Raw genomic sequence first — 24,370 nt, 5'->3', positions numbered from 1 at the left:
CCCCACCCCACCCACTCCCACCCACCCTCCTTTGTGTTCCCTGACAACCACAGAAGGGAGAAAGATTATGAACCTCAACAACATGTAATTTTTGGACATTATCACCCATCATCACAGCTAAAACATAGAAAACACAGCACTTGGGGAAATATTACACAATATTTATTGCGTATCAATTATAAATTTCATACACTTCACAGAGCATAATAATAACTTGTCTAAAAGTGAAAAATAGGTTGAAGTAAGTATATTGTACAATTCTAATATAAAAGACATTTTTTGGTTTTTAAAATACAAAGGCACAGCCATAGGGATAGTGGTTAAAATAGAACCCAGACGTCTAAGACAATCGATAGTGTTCTGAAACGAAATATTTACAGATAAGCATGTATGATACAAACCAGTTTATGGGAATAATTAAAATTAACAATAATTTTCTTACATTTACATTTCATCATATGTTATGTACAATAATAAAACCAGTGAAATCAGAAGTTCACAGTGTAGTTATATCTTCATTTTGAAATTTTGTTAACTTTTCAAGGTGTAGGGGGATACTGATGAATGTTCACTTCAATAAAGAAGAAGGCAGCACACAACTGTCTGTCCATCTATAGAGGGCAGCAGACAGCTGGTGGCGAGTTTTCACTTTTTCAACCAACATCTGTCCAGCTATTAGAGGGCAGCACAAAGCTAGTAGAGAGTTTTCACTTTTTCAACTGATGTATGCCAGTTGTCTGTCCATCTGTCCTCTGCTATGACCTGTTCTTCTTTCTGTTCAGCGATGTTTTGTAAGTTTTTGTGAAACTCCGCAAGATACTCCTGTAAAATATCAAAACAAAAATCATGATGTAATTATAGTATTATATTTGTGGAAATGTTTGCTGATCCAATCAATGATATACTGTGTACAACCCAGAGTGTTGGAAATGTGTTTAGGGACTTGACATAAATTACAGAGGGAGGGTGTCAGTGTTTTGGATGGGGGAGGGTCACTATTTTTTGTTCAATGACATTTTTGATCACATATATTCTAATGGGAGAGGGGTCAGGCATTTTAATGCGAGGTTCGGGGGTGTCAATCTCTTTCATGCATTGACCTTCTACAAAAACAATACCACCCTCCCTCCCCCCCTTGTAATTTGTATCCAGTCCCTTAGTTGAGACCATTCAGTTTTTATACCTTAATAATAAATGACTCCAGAATTTGCCAACAGTAATGTTTTGCTTAAGTAATAAAGTAATATCAAGCGTGTCATTTGATATCAAGAGGGAAAAAAATGACTCGGGCATCAGGCCTGCAGGATACCACTTCTTTGAATAAAGAACAAAAAGAACTTCTGGCCATAGTCATGGTATATCTTTTTTAATAATATCTACTTGTAGAGTAAATCCTTATTTTGCTAAGATTTATTTTATCACACTTGTATCCAGTGTTTGTATATGACAGGTTGACGTTTACAACATTGGCTATAATTCTACCGAATGTGACCTTTCCACCTGAAGTTCAAGATCTACGACGACTCCTTCCAAGGACACATTTCTGTATATCATTGAAATTGTATGTGTTAACTGTTATGTAATCTTCCTGGTACACACAGACTTCATGTATATTGTTTCCTGATTCAGAAAAAAAAAAGTTTTTAAATGCAGCCCAACTAGTTTCTGAATAATGATATTTAAATTCTCACCTGATATGCACTGTCCCTTGCTTCAACAAGTGCAGCATGGCCCAGTGTGGTTTTAGCTGTTGTAACAGATGCCGTCAAATCAGGTTGAGTTGGTGGATCTGTGAGTACGAACTCGTTACTTGGGATGCCTTGCCAGGCACGACTACCTCTCTCTATCACTGGTTTATACTCGTCATCCTCTAAAGCTTTACCAGATTGTTTTCTCTTAATTAGAGTACTAGTTTTATGTTTCTTTGGGTCCACTCCTGTTAACAGACAAAGAAAAACACATGCACTGTTTAACAAGTCTTCACTGAAGACATACTCCAACCTTTCAACTGACCAATTCATATTCTGGATTTTATGACAAATATGGCAGCCATTCGGTTCACCATCTGACAGTTGTGCCAGGTTTTGTTGAAACTGATTCACGCATGTCAGCGGTGTACATGAATATTTTGAACATTTTGGGACATAAAATCACAAACTTTAATCAAATCATATACATCTGTGTTTGTTTAAACCTGCACTAGCATTAAACTGAAGTAGTATTTTTTCAATCAGGCAACCAACAACATATTTACTGAAAATTCAATAATTAGGCATTTAAAAAAAACTACACTGTACAAGCTATGGTCATATGATTTTCCTCTCTGTTTTTGGGGTTCTTTTGTTTGTTGACTTCATAAGTAAGGTTGTTGAATGAGATGGAACCACTCTGCTTCACAATGGATGGTAGGGTGTACATAAGTTATTTTCGTGGGGTGTCCTACGGTTGTATTTTCACAAGGCTGTTCAATGTACTGAAATATTTATAAAAATGTGAAAATGAGCAGTCACATGAAGAATGAACCAAAAATGACATCAAAACTTTGGAAACTTACTTCCTGTTTCTACATCATCAACCACCAATAGTGAGTCCAACATAAGTAGAATTTGTTCTCCTGTAGTTGATAACTTTTTAACAAAGTCATTGCCAAGGTCAACTGATGACTCCTATGAACAGAAAAAAAAAACAATGACAAAGTTACAGAATGTTTACCCAATGGCACAATGGAGGTATGATAACCATGTGTACTCAACAAAGTGGTCACATGATGGTCACATGTCAGTATATATATGTAATATGTATATGTATGTATATCTATATGTATATGCATATATTGCATCTATATATGTGTGCAGGTTTTAAGGGTTGTCAGTCTGTGTGCAACAGGTTGTCAGTGTGAAAAGACTTGCCAAAAAATCACTATTCTCAAAATATATTGTAAACTACGATTGTCATTATGGTAACACATAGATGGTATTATATTATATATTATATTATATTATATTATATTATATTATATTATATTATAGCATTTCTTTCCGACATACTTCTTCAATTTCACATGTTTATGTACAAACATTCCTTCTTAATTATGCAACCCAAATTCTTGTGAGGTATAAAATATAATACCTGTAACGTTTTTGTATTTTCTTCCACTCCTTGCAGATATTCTTGTTTCCTTTCTTCCTCCTTGTCGCATAATTGTACCAACTGTGGCTTGTTATGTGGATGACCAAGTGTTGGTCTAAGTAACACTTTATGTTCACTCTGAAATATAAAATATAGTGTTCCCATCGTTACCCATGATGAATGCATTTCACTGCAATCCTTCAAAGAGGTCATTTTATTAGCCACTCTCAAAATTGCCATTGAGGGCGCTGTTATACTATTCTGATAATAGTTATCACCAGATAAAGTTGTTAGATAAAACCTCTTAAGTTTAACCATGGTTTAACAACAAAACTAGCTGTTACCTTTTATTCTCCAGAAATGACAAAAATGGGATTACAAAAGTATCGATAAACGACACACAATCCTTAGTATAGGAAATCTTGGGGGGGGGGGGGGGGAATATTCCTCTTGCAATCATCTCAGAAATAGTGGTTTGTTTAGTACACAGTATAGCTGCTATTCATACTTACCCTCCTTCTGTCCCAACCTTGTAATTGTGCTACAAAGTTACCATCTAACTGATTCCTTATGTTGTGGAAGATGTTCAACTGTTCTGCCAACAAATCCCTCACTACCAATGGTGGAACTTGGGAAACAAAGTCTTCTAATACTTCTAGCTGCCCACGGAATTCTTTAAATTTAAAACAAAAAGTCATGATTTTATAATCATTATACGGCATATTGATTACTGGAAATAGTCTGTCAGATCTCTGATGTCTATAATGTAAGATTTCCCATAATGGTGGATTTGTGCAAGATAAACTCGATTTGAAGTTATTTGAAACATTATTCCAAAGCATATGTACGTCATCTGTTGCTATGGATGGAAATCTCTCCGAATACACTATACATAAATAGACATACCAAGAATTAGCATTATATTCATAACCTCTCTATTGTCAGTCTATCAGTGTGTTTTTCTATCTGTCTATCTTCTGCTTTTTCTATGTATCTGTGTCTTTCAGTTTGACCTTTCTCTCCCTGTCTGTGTCTGTCTCTGTCTGCCTGATAGCTAAACTGTTCAAGTTTCTGCCTCTCCCTACTTGCATCTTTGTCGCTCTGGTTCTGTCCATTACTGTCTGTCTGTCTATCTGTCTGTCTGTCTGTCTGTCTGTCCGTCCATCCATCCACCCGTCTCACTCCTCCCTCCCTCCCTCCCTTCCCCTCTCCATCTTGCTCCCTCTCTCACCTTGTAAGCAATGGTTATGGTATTCATCAGATTGGTGATAGTAAGACTGTAACTTAGCAATCACCATCTCAGCACAAAGATCAAAGTTGTCTTGAATTGCTTGAGGTCTTGTAGGTGCTCTATTCCCTTTCTGTCTGTAGTAGAGCTGTTAGAGTGAAAACGGTGAAATAAAAAGTAGTGAATAAAAAAATTACTCTATGTAGTACATATAATGTGTTTACAACTACACAATGTAGTTGAATGGTTTCTAGAAAGAAAATACTGGAGACGAGTCGGAGACTATAACTTTATATTACGATATCACAGATATATAAGGATTATGTTGTTTTGTTTTATTCAGATTTCATGGATGTCATCAAAATTCTGTGATTTCATTTCTTTTTATCAAACTTTTTATCAGATTTTTACTGCTATCTTTTATCTACACATACTGTGTTTCCTTTCTGTGTATTATGTGGATTGATATAGTTTTTTTTAGTATCTTAGTTTAATATGGAAAACAAATCTAATACTCTGTATGTTATTTATTACTTTTTTTTTGTATTTGAAGCTAGTGGACAATGTAGCTGAATTTTCTCTTAGCTTATCAAATCTTATTGTGTGTATTGGTTCAATTTCTTACTACCAAACCAGAAAGACCATAGATTTTCACTTACGCAGTAGTGTTTTGACTTCTCGCAAGTATTTTGTTACGAATTACAGAAATAAAATACAGGCACTGATATCATACACACATGATATGTTACATTGTATCTCACTGTGAACTCAAATAAAACAGTTTTGTGTTTGAATCTTCCTTGTTTCATCTGACAGTGATGTTGATTTGTGTTCACTGTGAGATCAAATATATCATTCTGTATGATGCTTGTGCATTGTCAGTGATTTTGTTTTATATAATTTGAAAAAAAGTTGTGTGAGACACGTTCAAAATATCATGCTGCCTACTTGAAACTCTATTTTGTTTTGTTGTAATGCTTTCTAAATGAGAAATAGTACATTTTCTTGTATATTGTAAGTATCTTTTATTCCTCCAAATTAGATAAATCTGTCACCATAGCTACTGTATACACTAACCTCAGCAGTACTTAGCAATCCATCCATAGCATCCCACAGTACAGCACGTATCAAGGCCAGGAAATGCTTCTCCTCATCTCGTCTTTCACCAAATACGTAATATTTCTTGTCAAATTTGGTGGATTTACTTGTACGTCGAAGCCTACACAAAACAACGGTATAAGATAAATATAAGATAAAGTATACTGTTACATATTTGATGTCATCTAACTCACTGTGTCGGAATGAATAATAAAATGGTCCTATGGCAAAGACAGATAGAAATGACACAAGTGAATGAACTGAAGAAGGGAAATATGAAATAGCGGTTATAAGGGACTAGGAAAAACTACTTAGGGGGGGGGGGGGTGACTAATGAAAGTTATACACAAAAGTGTAAATGTTTGATGCAATTACATGTGACTGGATGCTTACAGTTCAGACAAGGATTCCAAAATTTCCTGAGCCTTTATTCTTTTTGAATTCATTAGTTGTCTTGTCATCATAGTATGACAAGATAGTGAACTTTTGTGAAAGAAAAAAAACAAAATGGCAGTTATCGGTTATTTTGTAACTTACGAGGCTGAAGCACTTCTTCTCGGATTGCCATCCCCACTTAGACCAGTACTACGTCTAGATACAGCTTTAGGTCTATCTTTCTCTGACTGCTTGGTCTGGGGTCGGGAGGACTTCGATTTCTGGTCATCACTCTGTGTGGACTGTGTACCGGCAGCCCTTGGTACTACAGACAGAGATAACAATGGAATCTCAATATTAATGCACTGTCTGTTGTTCAAAAGTGAAGATATATGCAAACGCAAAATTTCAATTGTATGCTACACTTACAACTTGTTGTATAAAGTTTAATAATAGTGTCATATTTGTATTATACTTTCAATTTTATTTTGTATTTTTTAAATCCAACAAGGCCTGTATGGATGAGATAACATAATTTCGGCAAGTGAGACAAAACAAAAGAAAATATACAGTTTTCTACAACTACTGCCAAATGTTCAAACTTGTACCTAATGGGTATTTTCAATTAAGGGCATATTTTTGTTACCCAGATAATCAAAGATGCCAAAATGGAAGAAATTGGAGTTATACTACGGAATTCTAAAACTAATATTACAGAAAGTGTTCAGTATTTTAGACGATACTATAACTTTTGCCAAGTATTTGAATATTTGATACAAATCTTCATTTCAGACACTTTGTGGTTTACATAATATTATTTCTTTACCTGAAGGTTGAAACACTTCAAGACCATGAACTGCTGCACCCATCTGCATCTTTGTCTGCTGGGAACTGAAATGAAAAGTTTGAAAAAAAAGTCAACTCTAGTATCCAGCAGAATCGAAATGACAGAAGTGCTGGTTAAAGAAATGATACTCTCATTTCTAGCTTCAATAACTCAGTAAGATACAAGTTCCAAAAGAAGAATTTGAAATGCATGCACAACTTCAGTATTCTGTTCATCTCAAAAGTCCCCAAAAATCAACCACCATCTCTGAAATCAACCATCACATCAACCATAAGAGTGCAAATTATAAGTGAGTGATCTACATTTATATGAACTGAACTGGTTTAAACTGGGTTAAACTGGTTGTAATGACATGTCATACATACGTTAATATGTTTTTGATAATGCCAACTGCAGCATCTTCTACAGGTTGTTTGCTAGCGGCTTTGATTGTGACAACAGTGGTAGTTGTTGGCAGCTGTGTTTGTTGTTCAGACTGGCCATGTAGTGAAGCTTCTTCAGCAAAGCCAACTTTACTACTGACTGCAATGTTTCCCTGCAGTGGTTCTAGTCCCTGTGGAAGACTTGGATTTTTCATACAGTTCAGGTATCGACATCTGTCATCAAACGATTCTATAAGACTTTTTAAACTCTCCAGAAGTTCTTCAGAGGTTATTTGCTGGAAAAGGTATAAAAAAAAAGTTGGGATTGATTATTATAGATATTGACAAGATGGAAAAATCATGATATAAGAACTTTTCTACCATGATCTATACCCTAGAAACATACAGAATCATCAAATAGTTGCAATAAAAATTAAGCAGACTTGATTCTAGCTGATTTACCACAACTACTACTAGGCAGGTTTAATACACTTCAAATATAGAAATTATTGGACAAAAGTCTGAGTCCTTTCATAGTTTTCATGGTTATTTGACGTCACTTTCCTGAATTTTTTTGTACAACTTTTGATGACTGTCTAGCTGCGGTTTGTAATACATGAACATTTGAAGGTCTTTCCGAGTGTGTATGAATTTTGACTTGGACGAAAAGTACTGTTTCAGATCAAAATTTGGATGAAAGTTCTCTTTTCGAGGAATAACTTTAGAAATTTATTTTTTGAAAATTTTAAATTTTTTGTTCGTTTGAAAAAAAATCACATGAAGATTACATATGACTTGTAACTTCTCACCTCTTTATCTAAGTTAGGTTTCTCACAGGCATCAATTCTTCTTTCTAGTATCATCAAATACTGGGCTAGTTTCTGTGCCTGGGCATTGCTAGCTGCTACTTCAGATTTAATCTTAACCTGTGTGTTTGTCAGCCACCGAGTCAGTTTCTCCATAAATGTCAAATCAAACAGGTGGTTTTTGAATCTGCAAAGAGACATGGTAAAAATGACATGATTTTATGTACAAAATGATCGTGTGTGTGTGGTTTAACCCCTGACCTCATTAGCATACTAATTATCTCATAGGAGTTTCATAAAAAGTAAAACATTGCTTCATGGATGTTAATTTGAAACTTCATCTCACTGACATAGATCTGATAAAGTCTAAAATTATTCATTATGCTAACATTGTCACATCACTCTTCTGATTAGTACAATGTTTGGAAAGAAACTCATAACAAGTGAGGACTATTACAGTGGGGTCTATCTTTGTCCATCTGTCTGTCTGTCTGTCTGTCTGTCTGTCTGTCTGTCTGTCTGTCTGTCTGTCTGTCTTTGTCTGTCTGTTCTGTATCTATACATGCAATGGTAGTCCTCTTGCATGCATACCCCATTCAAACTTTGCACAAAAATTAGACACTAAAAGTGAGGATGGCTACACTGGGTTGTAGTGTTTATGTGAGTCTGTCTGTCTGTCTGTCTGTCTGTCTGTCTGTCTGTCTGTCTGTGTCCATAAAGTAGTGCTCATAATGCAAATTGTCACATGATCTTACCTGTCTTCAAATGTACTAGCTACATGTGATGCTTGTTCTAATCTCTTAGCTTCCATTCCTTCAAGATCAGCCATAATGAAACCTTCAGCTGAGTCGATCCTCTGTGATAATTTCTCTAACTTCTTCTTGTATTCATCTATCTCTTCTGGTGAAAAGTTACCACCATCAGAAAATACCCTATAAAGTTGAAGGAAAAAAATACCGCCAATGGCGTTGTAGCACAACTGTAGTTTTTAAAAATGTTTATCCATATGCTAGTCTATGCTAACAATAGGTGTTTATTTGCTGAATAACTATCCAGTTGCCTATCCAACCATGTTGCTATCTTTACGATAAATGCTATCATTTGGCTGTTGCTATGGGCGTGGTCATGTTGTTAGATATATTTGCATACATTTGTGTATGTTTTTGTTCACTTGTGTATGAATTCCTGATATTGTCTTTGCAATATACGTGATCATTTGGCTGTTGCTATGGGCGTGGTCTTGTTGCTAGGAAAATTTACATACATTTTTTGAATGTTTATTCAATTGTCTATTAAACCCTGTTGTTATCTTTGTGAAATACACCACCGTTTGGCTGTTGCTATGGGCGTGGTCATGGTTACTAGGATATTTGCATACATTTTTTAAATGTTAATTCATCTGTCTTTCTATTCCTGTTGTTATCTTTGCAATATACGTGATTATTTGGCTGTTGTTATGGGCGTGGTCTTGTTGCTATGCAAATTTACATACATTTTTTGGATGTTTATTCAATTATCTATTAAACCCTGTTGTTATCTTTGTGAAATACACCACCGTTTGGCTGTTGCTATGGGCGTGGTCATGGTTGCTAGGGTATTTGCATACATTTTTTGAATGTTTACTCACTTGCTTACCAGATGATGTTGTTATTTGACCAAAATATACTGCCATTTGGTTGTTGCTAAGGGCGTGGTCATGGTCGCTAGGGCCAATTTTGTCAAAATGTTTTTAAGAAAATCTGCAGAATAACAGTTTCAGAAACATCTCGCCAAGTTTCAGACTAATTGACCAAGTACTTTTTGAGATATAAGTTTTTGACCAAAAATGAACATTTTTACACCTAATTTGCATATCACTCATGGAATCATGGTAAGCTTAATATTTCTTCGTCCATACATCCCTAGATACATTCCCATTAAATTTCAGCCCAATCTGCTCAGTAGTTTTAGAATTATAGATTTTTAACCAAAAAGACACATTTTTAGCCCTAATTTGCATATCACTGATGGAATCATCCCGTCATGAACAAATCTTACTTTACACCACCTTAAGAATGTTCCCACCAAATTTCGCACCAATCTGCCCAGTAGTTTCTGAGTTTAAGTTTTTTGACCAAAAATCACATTTTTTGACCCAAATCACACACCTGTGATGCGATCATTTTGATTTGAACAATTTCCCAACTAGACACCCAAAGTAATGGACCCACCAAATATCGTGGCAATCGGTTCAGCGGTTTTTGACTTTAAGTTGTTTACACACACACACACATCCACACACACACACACACACACACACACACACAGACAGACAGACGCCGGGCGATCCCTATAGCACTACTGAACAAGTTCAGTTGTGCTAAAAATCATGAAGAAATCTTTGTGAAACATATGAAAGAATATCAGGAGTGGTACAGAGGAGGGGTGCTGAATCTTCACTCTAGAACATATGACCATTAGTCTCGTACATCCCCGGTGATCAATGCTGATAAATTTTGGAATTAATTTACTTTCAAAAATTGTTTTACCATGAGAAGAACTATGAACCTAGAGTCCATAAACATTCACTTTTGGTACTAATATTATTTTCAAAGTGTCAACATCCAAGGTCTTCGATCTAATGTTTATAAAATATTTTCATTGAATCATAAAATGTATATATCGTCAATTTGTCAGTCAAGTGTTTTCTGGTGAATTCTTTTTTTTTCCCTTTCCACATTTATATTAAACATTGATTTCAACCAAGACATTCTTATATTTTCAGCTGATTAAACAGTACTTCTATTGCCTTTGGCTCAAACTTTGTGCATCCAATACTGGTCCAGTCTTAGTATAACCTGAAAATCAAAGTATGCAATATATGATGAAAGCTCTCTTACTATATTTTATCTAATATTCTAACCCTCTGTGAATAATTTAAATAACATGTGATTGGCTATTACTCACTTGAAAGATTTGATGAACCTTGCATTGGACTCCCTAAGCATGTGAAGCGTGTCATCTAGATTCTTTCTGAACTGTCTTAGGGAGGCACGTATCACACCCATATAACTGTCCAGCTTGGTGGTTACTTGATGTTGTAAGGCAACAAGGCTGTCAGAAGAGATGAACATAATAAGTATACAGCAGAGATGTGTTATGAACGACACAGATTTGATTTCAGTTTATGCTTTATCTCTGTCACACACCATAACAATTGTACCACATGTATTTCAACTTTAATTCTGTGCACATTAATCTAAAATTTCATACTTAAGAATATCATTTTATAATATGTTTAATTTTTGTTGTTGGAATTTTTTTTTTTTTGGATATATAAAATTGGAAAGTTTGGCCTGTATGGCTCCATTATTAAGTTTGGAACATAATATCAACAACAAACTGTTGAGGAACATATAGTGACATCTTTGTCCATGTAATTCATATGTCATACAGCAGGAATGGGTCACATGACTATCACATGATTATCACATGGCTATCACATGGCTATCACATGACTACAGGACTATCACTTATCGACTTACGTGGCAGACTTGGTAGCATTTATGAAGACTGTCTCCAAGGCTTCAATGTCTTCTTTAAATTCATCTGCTAGTTTGTTATGCTGTTGTTGCATGTTGCTAAACCGTGACTTCAAATCGTTGAGGGCGGCAGCTATTCCCTTGGAGTGTCTGGCAACTCGTTCTTGATGCATGACCAACTCAGCAGCCCTGACATTGTGTATGTCTAATTCTGCTCTCCTTGCTCTTGGACCATGTAAGTGAAGACGAAGTTCAAGTTCACTGTTTAGCTCTTCACACTGTAAAGGAAGCAATGCAACAATTTATAGTAACACAATATAAGGGTTGTCGGTGGCTGAGCGGTTAGCTCGTACGCCTTTTACCTCTGCAGTCTGGGTTTGAACCCGCCAGGTGTTGGCTGGGTTCGATTAAAAATTTAACCAGGTCTGTATGTAAGAAGGGTGATGCTCAGTTTGACCCTGCCGAACAACGCAAGTGTTCCCCGGGTACTCCGGTTTTCTCCTACTTCTTCAACACTAGGTCACTAAGCCGCTGCTCTTGTGACGACCATTCAACAAATTTCCGAATTTATTTGGACAAATAAAGTTTATTAGTATTATATATGTATCAAATATATCCTGAAGTATCTAATTGTTCGAGGAATATAATTCCATTTCTGTAAATGAGATATTGACACTATTGAAAGATATCAGGAAAACACAGAATCAGAAAATCATAAACAACCTTACCTTGGCTGCTACAACACTATTAGCTCTCTCTGTTGCCTGGACAACCCAGTCTTCTAGGTGTTCTAAAAAGCTCATTCTCATTCTAAAAGAAAGACAACATTTCATGTTAGTGTCCTGTAAAACAATGAGAAATATTCTGGATCATCACAAAAATTGTACAGAATAGAAAATAAAATAATATATATGTTATCAAAATTTAAAATTTTTTAAAGACTAACCAAAGTGTGGTAAAATTTTCATAGATTTTCGTACCATGTACAGAACACTTTCATGGGAACCTCCAATGGTAAAATAACTTGGGATTTATGGTAGATATACAAATGTAGGTTTTACCTATATCTTACCAAGTTAGGAAACACTGTGTACAGCAAAACTTCAAATCTAGGAACTTACTGTACAGAAAATTGTTTAGGTAGAGTTGGTTTACTTTTTAAAAGAAAAGAGTCTCTCAGTTTACAAATATTGTATTGACTTACATTTTCCTGAGTTCAATCAGAAGTGCATTATCTATCTGTACATTCTGTACATATGATGGAAGTTCTGAGATCTCTGATTCTGTCAGAAATACGTTGTCTTCACCATCAGGAATCCCATGTTCCCCAGCCACTGTCAGAACATAAAACATTGTACCCTTGGCTGTCGACAATACTTCTTTGACAGCAGTTGGGAAGGGACTTCTCCTGGCTTCTGTGGACGCCTGTGAAAAATGCAAAAGTATAGTTTTTAACAGTGGCGATTAGGAACTAATTAGCAGACATGACTATTTATCTGAAGAAAATGAACAATAAGGAGTCATGAATATTCAGTGTTCATCTAATAAATATTCATGTCTGCTAAGATCCATGAGGTAACAGTGTACTACTGCTAGAACAATAGAAGTGAAAGAGTTTTTCTAAAATTTGCCATGGTGGCACTCTACTTCCTGTCTGTGTGTACCTTGGGGGTATACATAGTATAGGTTACTCGGTTAATCATAGAGCACTGCTGCTCTCCTCGATGTCTGAACAATACGAAAAACATCCCTGATTTACACTTCTACAGAATACCAAGGGACAAAGCTCTTATGGAATGGTACAATGAGGTGGTGATACCCCCAATTTGAGCGAGGGCGCTGTATTCTCAATTTCCTGTTCACAGTCTGCAATGGCCTATTTGGTGTTTCTTGAGTCTAATTTATGTATCATGTATTTGGTATTTGTCTTGTTTTAATGTTGTGTATGTGTCGACTGAATACAGTAATTGTGTGATGACTGTTACTGAGTAACAACTCACAGATCTGGCAGATGCAGGACTAGCACTCCTTGAAGTATCACCACCACTTTGTAATGTCCTTGGTGTTCTTCTAGAACCTCTACTGGAAGCTCTACTGGAGTTTCTACTGGATGAACGACTACCCCTATCAGCCTATAATGAAGAAACATAATAACAAATAAATCAATAATATAAAAAAACAGCTACTTGGATCACCAAATTGGGGGAAAAATACAATGAACAAGTTCTTGTCTTAATGTCTGAAAACTATTCCTTTATCTGAGTTCAAAGATAACTATCCTTGCATAATTTTCTAGCATATGACCACAAAAATTGTATTGATATGTTTCATAATATAACAAACCAGTCTTTTAACAGTCCATTTTCCTCACGTGAATATTTTGGTGTTTTTTTACAGTGTTTGCATCATTTGACAGAGTTTTTTTATTGGATGATTTAATGCTTCTATTTCTGCTATGGGTTTGTTCTTTTCTTCACCTTTCTATCAGTCTCTCAAGTCTTGTATTAAAATTCAAATAATTGTTTTTAAACTGTTTTAAATTCCCCTTTATAGTAATAACAGCAGTGGAAATGACAAGTACAATGTAGAAACTTACAGGATTTTTTCTTCCGACTCCATAAAACCTACAGACAGCGTCATCATATCGTTGTGATTCTTGTTTGACCATTCCTGGGTAGTTCTTGACTATGTTGACTTGGTCTTTGTGGAACTTCTCATATCTGAAAGAAAGGATGAGACAAATATATTCAAAATGTACGATACATTAACATATAGTGTAATATTGTGTACTTTTAATGTTGAATTTTTTAAAACATAGCATGTAAACCGCCGCGTCAATGCAATAAGGGTGTATTTACTATACAATATAATAGCGATACACTGATTGCACTGATGTGACAAAATGTTGTTGTCTACAGAACCAAGATTGTTCATTTTGGCATTAGCTGAACTTGATTATTACACCAAATATTTGATGCATGTACAATGTTCATATGAACATTTAGTGCATTTGAGCTTTTAAGTAGTTTGCAGTTATCACCATCATATATCATCTGTATCTTTTCATTTTTATTCAAAGTACTAGGATGAGCATGTCGGTTACCAGACAAATCAAATTTACTGTCTGAATGATAATTATATCTAGCATGAAATGTACTCATTTTTTAAAAGCAGCAACTGTACACATATATTATGACTCACACTTATCAACTTAGTCCAAAAATGTTAATGGTGATGTTCACTACATGGAATGACAGACAGTTAAGAAATATGAACATGCACCAACAAACTTAGTTACAGTATAAATGACAGCCTATGGACTTTGCACACAGCAAAGGAGAAAACTCAACATATGATGACTACCATACTACCGGTAGAAACAATCATTATCAAATTCTGTGTATATCTTACCCAGCTTTAATCTTATCCAGCATATTCAAAGCTTTCTCTAGAGTTTCTTTCAGGGATTGTTCACTACTCTCTTGCCTTAGTCTATCCATTATAATATCCAGGTTGGCTTCTAAATCCTAAATTGGGAGACAAATACAAATAAAAATAACGTATTTCATGCTACAAACTATCAGTTACATACCACGAGTGTGTGTTGAAATGAGATACAATCATTTACATTTAGTCTGTCACTTTTATAAACATAGTCGATGTGTTAGCCTTTATGTGTGGCTTTGTTTTAGGCAATTTTGTACCAAAAATATATGGGGGGGGGGGGGGGGGGGGGGGATGAATGCAAAATATGAACCAATGCCTGTACAGGTTCTATTCAATTTGCTGGATTTGATCACAAAGTTTAATATCCCAGGTTGGACTAGAATTAAACTTTAGGTGAGTTGTTTGTCCCAAACTACAATGAAATTCAAATGACCAGCATGAAAGAAATAGACATAACTGTGATTGTCAAGATAAACTCAATTTGTCATTTGAATTTCATTGTATTGGACAAAGGAATTTCCTATGTAATCCTTGTGGCTCCACTGATAATATGGAACTAATGTAAGAACCTGGGATTGAATAATGGGCCTTTAAAGTTATTTAGGATTGTTATTATACTAACCTGATTTTTGCTATCATGTTCATGTCTACAAGTTTCTAGTTTTTCTTGTAGTTCTCTCTCTTGTTTAGCCAATCCTATTTCGTGTACATCCCATACATGTGCTGCTCCTTGTGCAAATTTGAATAGAGACTTCAACTTGACTTCCTGTTCCTGGCTAAGCTGTTCCAAGGCTTTCTGTATAAGACAAAAATTGAAAGTTCACCATTAGAAACTATACCATTCCACTATCTTGCTCACATTCGTTCTTTCTTCAGGATCTTCAAACATCAAAATTTTGATTTACAAGACATGGTTGTACCAAGCACAAGCCAAGTTGTATGCCATCAAACACAAAATAATGAACAGGTTCATTTTCTAATTCTATGTCACGACAACACACACCTACATCATCAGGGTTCTGAAATGCTCAAAATATGAGTCAAAATATTTAAACCTCCTCTGCTGAGTGAAGAAAAATATTTGGGAATGATAGCCATCATTATAAATGTCAAAACTAAGGCCACTGAAGAAAAGAGAGAATATTATTATTTCTGGTCAGGACATTTTGTCTAAAGGGGTGCGACGATGCTAATTTTTTTTTTATTCACAACAAACCTGTCACTCAATCTACTATTTATGGCAGTTACTGTTCTTTTTATTTAGTACTTTAGAGCAAATGTGTGTGTGTGTGTGTGGGGGGGGGGGGGGGGGGCAGATGTCATTTGCTAGTTCGTTCATGACTGGCTCTGCAGTTGTCTTCAATGAAGTAGGGAGGGTTATTTTTGTGTTTTCCCTAGGATCTGTAGACTGCATGGGCTGGACAAACACACACAAAAAAAAGACCGTCGCGAGGGTATTTAAGTGATGTGCATGCTGACCAGAAAGAATTTTTTTTTGGCCTAATCAAAATGATTTTCATAACTAGATATACTTACATCCATGGTTTCTAGGTGATCTTCAAACATTCTTTGTCTGTTACCAAGCTGTGGCAGGAAATGGTCTTCAATCACTTCAATAATTTTCTCTTCTGTACAGATACCAGCGTCTACTAACTCTGCCTGTATAATGCAAGTCAAAATACACATTTTATTCAATGGTGAGCTACTCTTAAAGTTAGCTGCATTAGTTACACTTTAGGGATGTCATTTTTACAAATCCTGTATTATGCATCCTTAACCATCATTATGAAAATTGCTAAATCTGGTTCACAATGGCCTCCTCAACACTCAGGCAAGGCATTATGGGAAATCCACAATGTTAGGAGCTTCACACCTTTTGAAAAAATTGCCACAGCATGTCATGCAACACAACACCAAATCTTTGAGTCTAGCAAATACTTAAAACTGTATTTCTTATTATTACATATTTACCAGAGTCTTGCAATGATGCAAGTTCCTACTAGTGGTTCTGCACTGCAGTGCAATACCGAAAACATTATTGCATACCTGCATGCAAAGTATATACAAATGAGGGCACTGTTGTTCATTGTCAATGAAAGCGCTTGATTGCAGTGTCATTTTTACAGAAATCTGCTTTTTCGAATAAACATAATACAGAACCCCAATGCCAAGTAAATTCCAGTGTGGGTACTCAGTGATATTTGCACTCATGCTTGCAGTGTTTTCTGCTGCACTTTCACTCGCTACATTCATGAAAGTACAGCCTCAGAGAACACTGCAATCACTCATGCCAATATCCTTATTACGCCACACTTGTACTCACATGTCATGATGTTCTATCACATTATGGCTAAAGTTCTTACCCTGTATTTATCAACCTGGTCTAGGCAGAGCTGACAGACTCTTTCATACTCCTCATGCAGTTTACCCATATAGTGTATATGTAACTCATCTATCTGTCTAGTTACAGCTGTCAGCTGTGAGTTCCATTGATACACTGCAGTCTTGGTAGAACTGGGTGGTTTCATGTCCCTGTGGGTATAGACAGAAATGACAATAAATGAGATGGTTTATATCATTTGACTATACTAGTGTTCAAGATGATTGATCTTTCAAATCATTCAATCAGAAAATGGACCATGTATATATTAATCTGTCTGTCTGTCCATCTATAAGTCAGTCAGTCAGTCAGTTAATCAATCAATCAATCAATCAATCAATCAACCAATCAATCAATCAATCAATCAATCAATCAATCAATCAATCAATCAATCAATCAATCAATCAATCAATCAATCCTTGTTGTTGTTGTTGTTGTTGTTGTTGTGTTGTTGTTGTTGTTGCTGCTGCTCTGCTGCTGTAGCTTTAATGTCCTCAGAGTATTATCACGACAGTGATGATAGTGATTATACTCTGAGATACGCTTATGATTTGAAAACAGATAAATTAAGTTAGCATAAACTCACCTAAGAGAGTTTAGAAGCTCTATTCTCTTGGTGTTCAGATGTTGCTGTTCAGCTTGTTTTTCCATCAACAACCTATCAATTCCTGGTGGTTTGACCATAGGTTCACTCTCCATAAACCCACTACAGGGAAACAAAATAAAAATATTTCATATTCTATACCATACACTGTTCTTAATATTACACAAATCCATTGAATGGAATCCACTGTTGTTCACCATACTTTTAATACATTTTAATCCTCTTTCTACTGGGAGGGGTAAGGGGAGGGGAAGGGGGTATTTGTTTGTACACAAAAAACTACAAGTTGGGAAAACAGGACGTTAAATTCCTTTTAACCACTCTTTTTTTTAGCCACTTTGAGCAATAATAATCCATTGATTTATACTTACGTGAATTTCCTGATGGCTTCATCAATATTCAATTGTTTCCAATTCTCTACTCTGTTACGCCATGTTTCATGTTGACTTCGTTCTCTCTCTATGTCAGTCTTCATAAGTCTAGCATACAGGTCTGCATAGGCACGTCTATTACCTAGCATAGTTTGGTTGATTACCTAGGATATAAATGAATAAGAATCTTAGATACAAATCAATCAACCAATCAATCAATCAATCAATCAATCAATCAATCAATCAATCAATCAATCAATCAATCACCCAACAACAAAACATCCAACCAATCAACCAACCAATTAACTAATTATTCCATCAATCAATCAATCAATCAATCAATCAATCAATCAATCAATCAATCACTTATTCAGTCAATCATCTGATCAATTCAATCCCCAATCAATCAATCAATCAATCAATCAATCAATCACTTATTCAGTCAATCATCTGATCAATTCAATCCCCAATCAATAGATCAATCAATCAATCAATCAATCAATCAATCCAGTCAGTCAATCTGTCAGTCAATCAATCATGGTTCAAATCTTGCAGAAGGACTTCAGCCATTGAGAACCAAACAGTAGCAGCTAGGTTTGAACCAGTACATCTTACAGATTCCAATCCAGCCACTCTAACCATGTCCCCATCATGATTCCACAGGTATTTGGGCCTCTAATGATATAGGACTTACATGTAAACAGAGTTTACAAATCATATATTCATGATTTCTTACCTGAGATTCTTTTTCCAGCAATCTTTGAGCATCAGGAGGCATAACGTGAGAAATACTCTCTAATAATTTAGCATAGTGTTTGAAGACAGCAGCAATCTGTTAAATCAAATTGTAAACTATCAATAATTGATGAAACAAACATGATGAAATATACTTTTCAAGATGAAACAAACATGACAGAGGAATTAAATATATCACAGACAAGTCTGTGAATATATTAACTATGGTGAAGTTTACAAAATATTGATGTAATATCATTTAGAGAAAAAATTATACATGTAATGAATATAATATGAATATTTTTGATTTATTCAAATATCACTAAAAAAACAACAAAGTTATGAAAGACATGATACTGAAATGAACATATGATATAGGTAAAAAAAATTACAGGTTTATCTAGTTACTCTAATATATGGTGTAAAACAATTATTTTAGTAAGAATTTCATATACATAGTAATGGTGTGTTCTGTATGTTAAGACTTTTTTTAGGATGTGCAAAACATCGGTATGAATATACGGTAATTGACATAAAACTGTTTGTACTCAACCCTAATCCTGCCCAAGCCATTATCTTTTACAAGAACATGATCTGAAGATGGGTTTACTACATGTTAAGGAAGCAGAAACATTAAGTTTGAGGGTTACTAGGTATACTTTCCCTGTTTGCTGCATCTTGAAGAATACATGTACCTGACAAAGACAAAAGCTAATCAATAGAAATCCAACTTAGATGATAATATACTTACCATTTGTTCTCTACTGCCTTCTATTCTATCCAATGTTTCATCAAGTTCTGTAATCCAAGTATGTCTGATGCCAGACTGACAACCTACACTATTCCATAGATCTATTAGCTCTTCCAGTGTGTAATGTTGTAGGATCTGAAAACAAACAACAAACAAACATTAACATTAGCAATCCAAAGCATTGTAGCAGTCTAACTAATTCAATTCATTGACCATGTCGTTCTTTCAAAGTTGGCCTGGACTGTCACTGATCAAGTTGATGTTTTCTCAAAGTACACCGAGATATTGGGATGTCATATCTTTCCATCAGCAAATGGAACAGGGTAGAATATTATGTGAAAACATCTTGGACCGATATGAGTATAAATTTGAAATGGTTGGAAAATAAAAGTTAAGACTGTAACATGTTTTAATTGTTGAAAATACACGAGTGTAAATGGTTAATGACTAGCCACTGTATAAGCTGCAAAATTAATATAAATATTAATATTTATATATCTCTATTCATTCTGTGTAGATGGAAAGTTTCTCATCCTGAACTTCTAGCACATTTGGGTAATGACCTTCCTTGTTCTTGAACTCTGATTCAAGTTTTAATTCATTTTGGCTAATAACCCAATGGATGTTATTTCATAAACTATGATAAAAGCTTCATCACATTTTGAATAATGGCCATGTTATTTCATTATTCATATTGTAGAATTGTCTGACTGACTACTGACTTTTGACTTGAACTTTCATGTTTTTTAAAGGCCTGGATATTTTTTTCCAACTTACCGAATCCTCGGATATCTTTGATAAAATCTGTTCTATTTCTGTTGAAGAAAAAAGTAACAACAATAAGTATATATTATTTCCATACTTGAAATAAAAGTCTCTAAAATTTCAAACAGTATGGTGACCAAATTATTTCATTAAAGTTTAATAACTGACTTTCAGGGTGGGATACCAGATAGACACTTAGTATTACAACACCTCCATTGGTGAAAACAACTGGGGTAGACACTTAGTATCACAACACCTCCATTGTTTTTGATAAAGTGTTTTGAGAGAGTACAAGTACACAGTGTCAGCAACTATGAACCTATGTACATGAAAACATTATTCAACCCAAAAGAAAATGTTCGTACCATAAAATCTGCACAAATCTTATGCAAGAAATGAGTATAAAAATGGCCAGAAGCATTCAACCAGATTTCGAATTAAGGTATTCGTAATCTGGTACTTCAAAATTGAAACTTAACACACAACACTGAAATATCTGGGTTGCCTAGTAACCATACCTTGGTCATTTTGTACCAGATTATAAATCAATACTTCTCCGGCTTCAGTTATCTGAGGCTCCAAATCCTGAAATAAATGAACCAATTGCATAATTAACTGTGGAGTACTTTTATCTAGTGGCCCAGTTTGCACTGACAGAATATGAAAAATATAATACTTAGATGAAAAGTACTGAAGTCCAAGTTATGATCATTACATCTTCAGATCTCATTTTAGTAGAAACTTGATACAACCAAAATAGTACAAAGAAATTAAAAGTAAAAATAAAGAAGAATCAGCTGTTTACTGTACATTGGAAATTCCTACATTGATAGTGTTAAATTCAAGAGTACGAAACTTTAGTATTACAGTACATACATTTTCAAATTCTCTGTAAAAAAATGTTTCAATGCTTTGCTTATGTCATTGATTTAATATTTTATCAAAATGTTGTTTTCAGCACAACTTTGTTTACCTTTATGAAATGACCTATTCCTATACATACCTGAAACTTTACATCCAAAAATATTATTTTGGTCAAATACCCACTATTTTTTCAAGTATTTTAAAAAAAAAATCTTTCATGGATTTTTCATTAAAACTTACCGAGGCAATGACAGCGAGTTCTTGATGCATGTCTTCTACAGCTGATTCGTGTCGTTTTTGTCGACTCTCAGCAATTCTTTCTATGATATCAGAACCTGTACGCTCAGCAGCTGTGGATGGTGAAGAAATTATACTTTCACAAATTACAAAATTTGGTCATTGTACTGATATGCAAGTTGTGTTCAGTAGACAACTTTCAACATCAATTTGAGATTAATTTTTCTCAAAAGATTTATATAATGTAGAAGTGAAAGGTTCATAATTGTGTTTGTACTCCTTCATAGTAAAGACTAGAATGTGATTAAAGATATGTTCAAAACAAATATTTTGGTCTAACGAGGTATCTGGGATTCCTATCAATATTGTAATTACTGGAAATTTTCTGAAATTTTTTTCTTGTATCCCGACTCTATCTCAAAATCACAGAAATAATTCCTACATACGAATTCATTTTAAAGTTTTGCTTGACAAGTGTTCAAATTTATCGTCACCAAAATGTTGTCTTGATATATCAGTCAAACACTAATATACCAAGTACTGATGGGGTTAAAGGTCACATAACTGTATATTCCTAAAAGTGGAAAGTGTGTGTGTGTGTGGGGGGAGGGGGGGGGGGGGGCTCACTGGTATTGAGGTTACTACTACTGCTGCTGCTGACACAACATATTTTGCCCCTCAACAAAAAAAGATCAAAAATTAGGTAAAAGGCATTTCAAAAGATACTTACTGACAGTATCTGCAAGTCCCCTGACTTCCATAGCAGCTATTGCTATCTCTGGCTTTAAGTATGCCTTTGTTGTAGTAGAACCTACTTGTCTGAAAATAAAATAAATAAATAAATAAATAAATATTTGGATTTAGATCTTGAAGACAGGACTAAAACAGTAAACTGTCCTTCAAAACTTAAGCTACAAACTATCCTGTCATTTGGAGCTTCACTTGTAGGATCTTCCTCTGGTAATGTATACCTAAATTATGAAGAGGTCCGTTGATTTCCTGCTTTTTACGCATCTCAGCTATAAATGAGAGGCTTTCTGCCAAATAAAGGGTCTCTAACAAGATTACACTGGCTAGATATTGAATCATGGAAAAATGGAAATGGTCTATCGATTTCCTGCATGATATTGATAAAGCTTTTTTACATTAAAATTGGAGCGGGAAAACACTTTGGAAATACTGTAAGTTTGTTATCTTTATAATATTGTCTATTTTTTTTTTTAGGTGTTTCACCCCAACAGCCAGTTCAAAAAATATTCCAGGACCAGTGAAAAAAAATGAGAAAATTCCAGGTCCTGTTAAGGCTACCCTGCAAGATCATGTTCAAGAGATATAGTATAGATCTCCAAACTAGGATTTCCTGTTTGACTCAGTTCACCTCATCTCCCCCTGGATTTTTTTGTCATACTAATAATGTTTAATATCCCACAACTAAGAAATGGTCTATTGATTCCCTGTTGGATGAAGCTCGTCTCATCTGCCCCCATATTTTCTGTCCTAAAGATGAAAGTTAGCCTATACAAGACTTGGAATGGTCTGTTTGTTTCTTGTTTGGTAACTCAACCTACCTATAAATGACAGGGTTTTCTGTCATAGCATCATTTGGCATACTTTCAATCCAGGTTTGTTGCCTTTCGTTCAGTAGACTCTCTCCCATATTTTGACGTCCTTCTTTCACCAGTGGGATAGTCTGGCTTTGAACTTTGTCATCTGGATCCGTTCGTTTCTCTTGTATTTTTTCATATTCCTTTACCAATTGAACCTATTAGTGATGGACAAAATAGTGGACAATCATTTATAAATATCAATTTTTTTAACAAGGTGATGATTTCACAAATTATTACAATAATTTTGTGACACATTAGTTTCTTTTACTTCATTCTTTATATTATATAATATTTCTGATAGGAAAAGATTGTGTTGGTGAAGAATTTTTTAAATACTTTGTGTATGGAAAGTGGCCCAGGAACTTCTTTGGACTTTCAAAATTCACACACAAATTATTTAATTCACTATAAACATGATAACTCATTAAAAAATAATAGTTTGACTCTTTATTGATGTCCTTTGTAAAGTCTTTAAAAAAATACGTCTGAATGATCCAATGTAACAGCCAACAATTTTAACTAAGAAAGCATCACTACAGTCACAAACAGTATTGAGAGCACATTTTTTTTCTATCAACAGATTAAAAACAAACCCCACAAAGTCGCCATTTTGTTGTGCGATACGCGATACGAACATGATAGAGTACAAACCACCGACAGACTATTAAAATGAGATCCTGCCAATTTTCCTTTGAAATGGTCATCAAAAATAGCTAACATATTTGAAGAACGCATTCAATTTATAAATTTCATTGCTCGTAGACGAAAAAGAACTTACCTCTGCATCAAAGATCTGCTTGTATATTTGTCCACTTTGGACAACACGAGTTTCAGTAGCCATCATTTTGCAATGTTTTCAACCTAAACAACGTACTAAAATGACAGCTGTGATTGCACAAATGTTTTTTTTTAGAGAAATTTAACAAGCGTCCGTTAGAGAAAAAGAAATCCGTGTGTGTTTTGTATAGATATTACGCCATCCAATTGTCAACACATCCCTGACTGAGCCTAAGTCGATGATCGATAGATACAGTTAGCATAGGAAACCCTTCAACAGCCTTTCAAAATTGCGTCTTCGTCGCCGTTTCTAGCTGGATCGCTGGTGTCAGTCCTGGCAGTTGGTTAAAGAAGAAACCACTGTTTCATATAAAATCCTTACAATGGTTTTAAATGTACGGAAAAGCCAGGTAGGGGGATAACAGTCGCCGTATTTGGCATATAAAATCCGCCATTGCTCAAGTTT

At 34.9% G+C, this 24,370-nt stretch overlaps 1 protein-coding gene across 1 annotated transcript; it reads right to left on the bottom strand.

The window, feature by feature from the left end:
* Positions 1-198: 198 nt before the first annotated feature.
* Positions 199-24,370, bottom strand: LOC144441033 (coiled-coil domain-containing protein 180-like). Its single transcript, XM_078130545.1, has 32 exons — positions 23,906-24,370; positions 23,089-23,282; positions 22,251-22,339; positions 21,524-21,633; positions 20,938-21,004; positions 20,432-20,469; positions 19,655-19,789; positions 18,905-19,000; positions 18,169-18,332; positions 17,780-17,899; positions 17,177-17,345; positions 16,350-16,472; positions 15,436-15,609; positions 14,778-14,893; positions 13,963-14,086; positions 13,367-13,498; positions 12,571-12,791; positions 12,095-12,176; positions 11,370-11,644; positions 10,792-10,938; positions 8,601-8,777; positions 7,849-8,032; positions 7,043-7,335; positions 6,657-6,721; positions 5,993-6,155; positions 5,435-5,576; positions 4,361-4,505; positions 3,642-3,802; positions 3,130-3,267; positions 2,555-2,666; positions 1,692-1,936; positions 199-822 (listed from the first exon to the last, which is right to left on the bottom strand). Exons 1-32 carry the CDS (start codon positions 23,969-23,971, stop codon positions 694-696), a joined length of 4,596 nt encoding a protein of 1,531 aa, XP_077986671.1. The 5' UTR covers positions 23,972-24,370; the 3' UTR covers positions 199-693.

This window comes from Glandiceps talaboti, chromosome 10, assembly GCF_964340395.1.
Source record: "Glandiceps talaboti chromosome 10, keGlaTala1.1, whole genome shotgun sequence".
Classification (NCBI taxonomy): Eukaryota; Metazoa; Hemichordata; class Enteropneusta; family Spengelidae; genus Glandiceps; species Glandiceps talaboti.
Note: the sequence above shows the minus strand (reverse complement) of the source record. Positions and strands in the feature narration are given on the sequence as shown.

What these genes read in the sequence shown, in the direction of transcription:
- LOC144441033 (XM_078130545.1), bottom strand. Translation starts at nt 23,971, where the DNA reads ATGATGGCTACTGAAACTCGTGTTGTCCAAAGTGGACAAATATACAAG. An exon ending in AACATGATAGCAAAAATCAG is followed by an intron (nt 14,894 to 15,435) that starts GTTAGTATAATA and finishes CTCCCAATTTAG; the next exon opens with GATTTAGAAGCCAACCTGGA. An exon ending in AATGCTACCAAGTCTGCCAC is followed by an intron (nt 10,939 to 11,369) that starts GTAAGTCGATAA and finishes CTCTTCTGACAG; the next exon opens with CCTTGTTGCCTTACAACATC.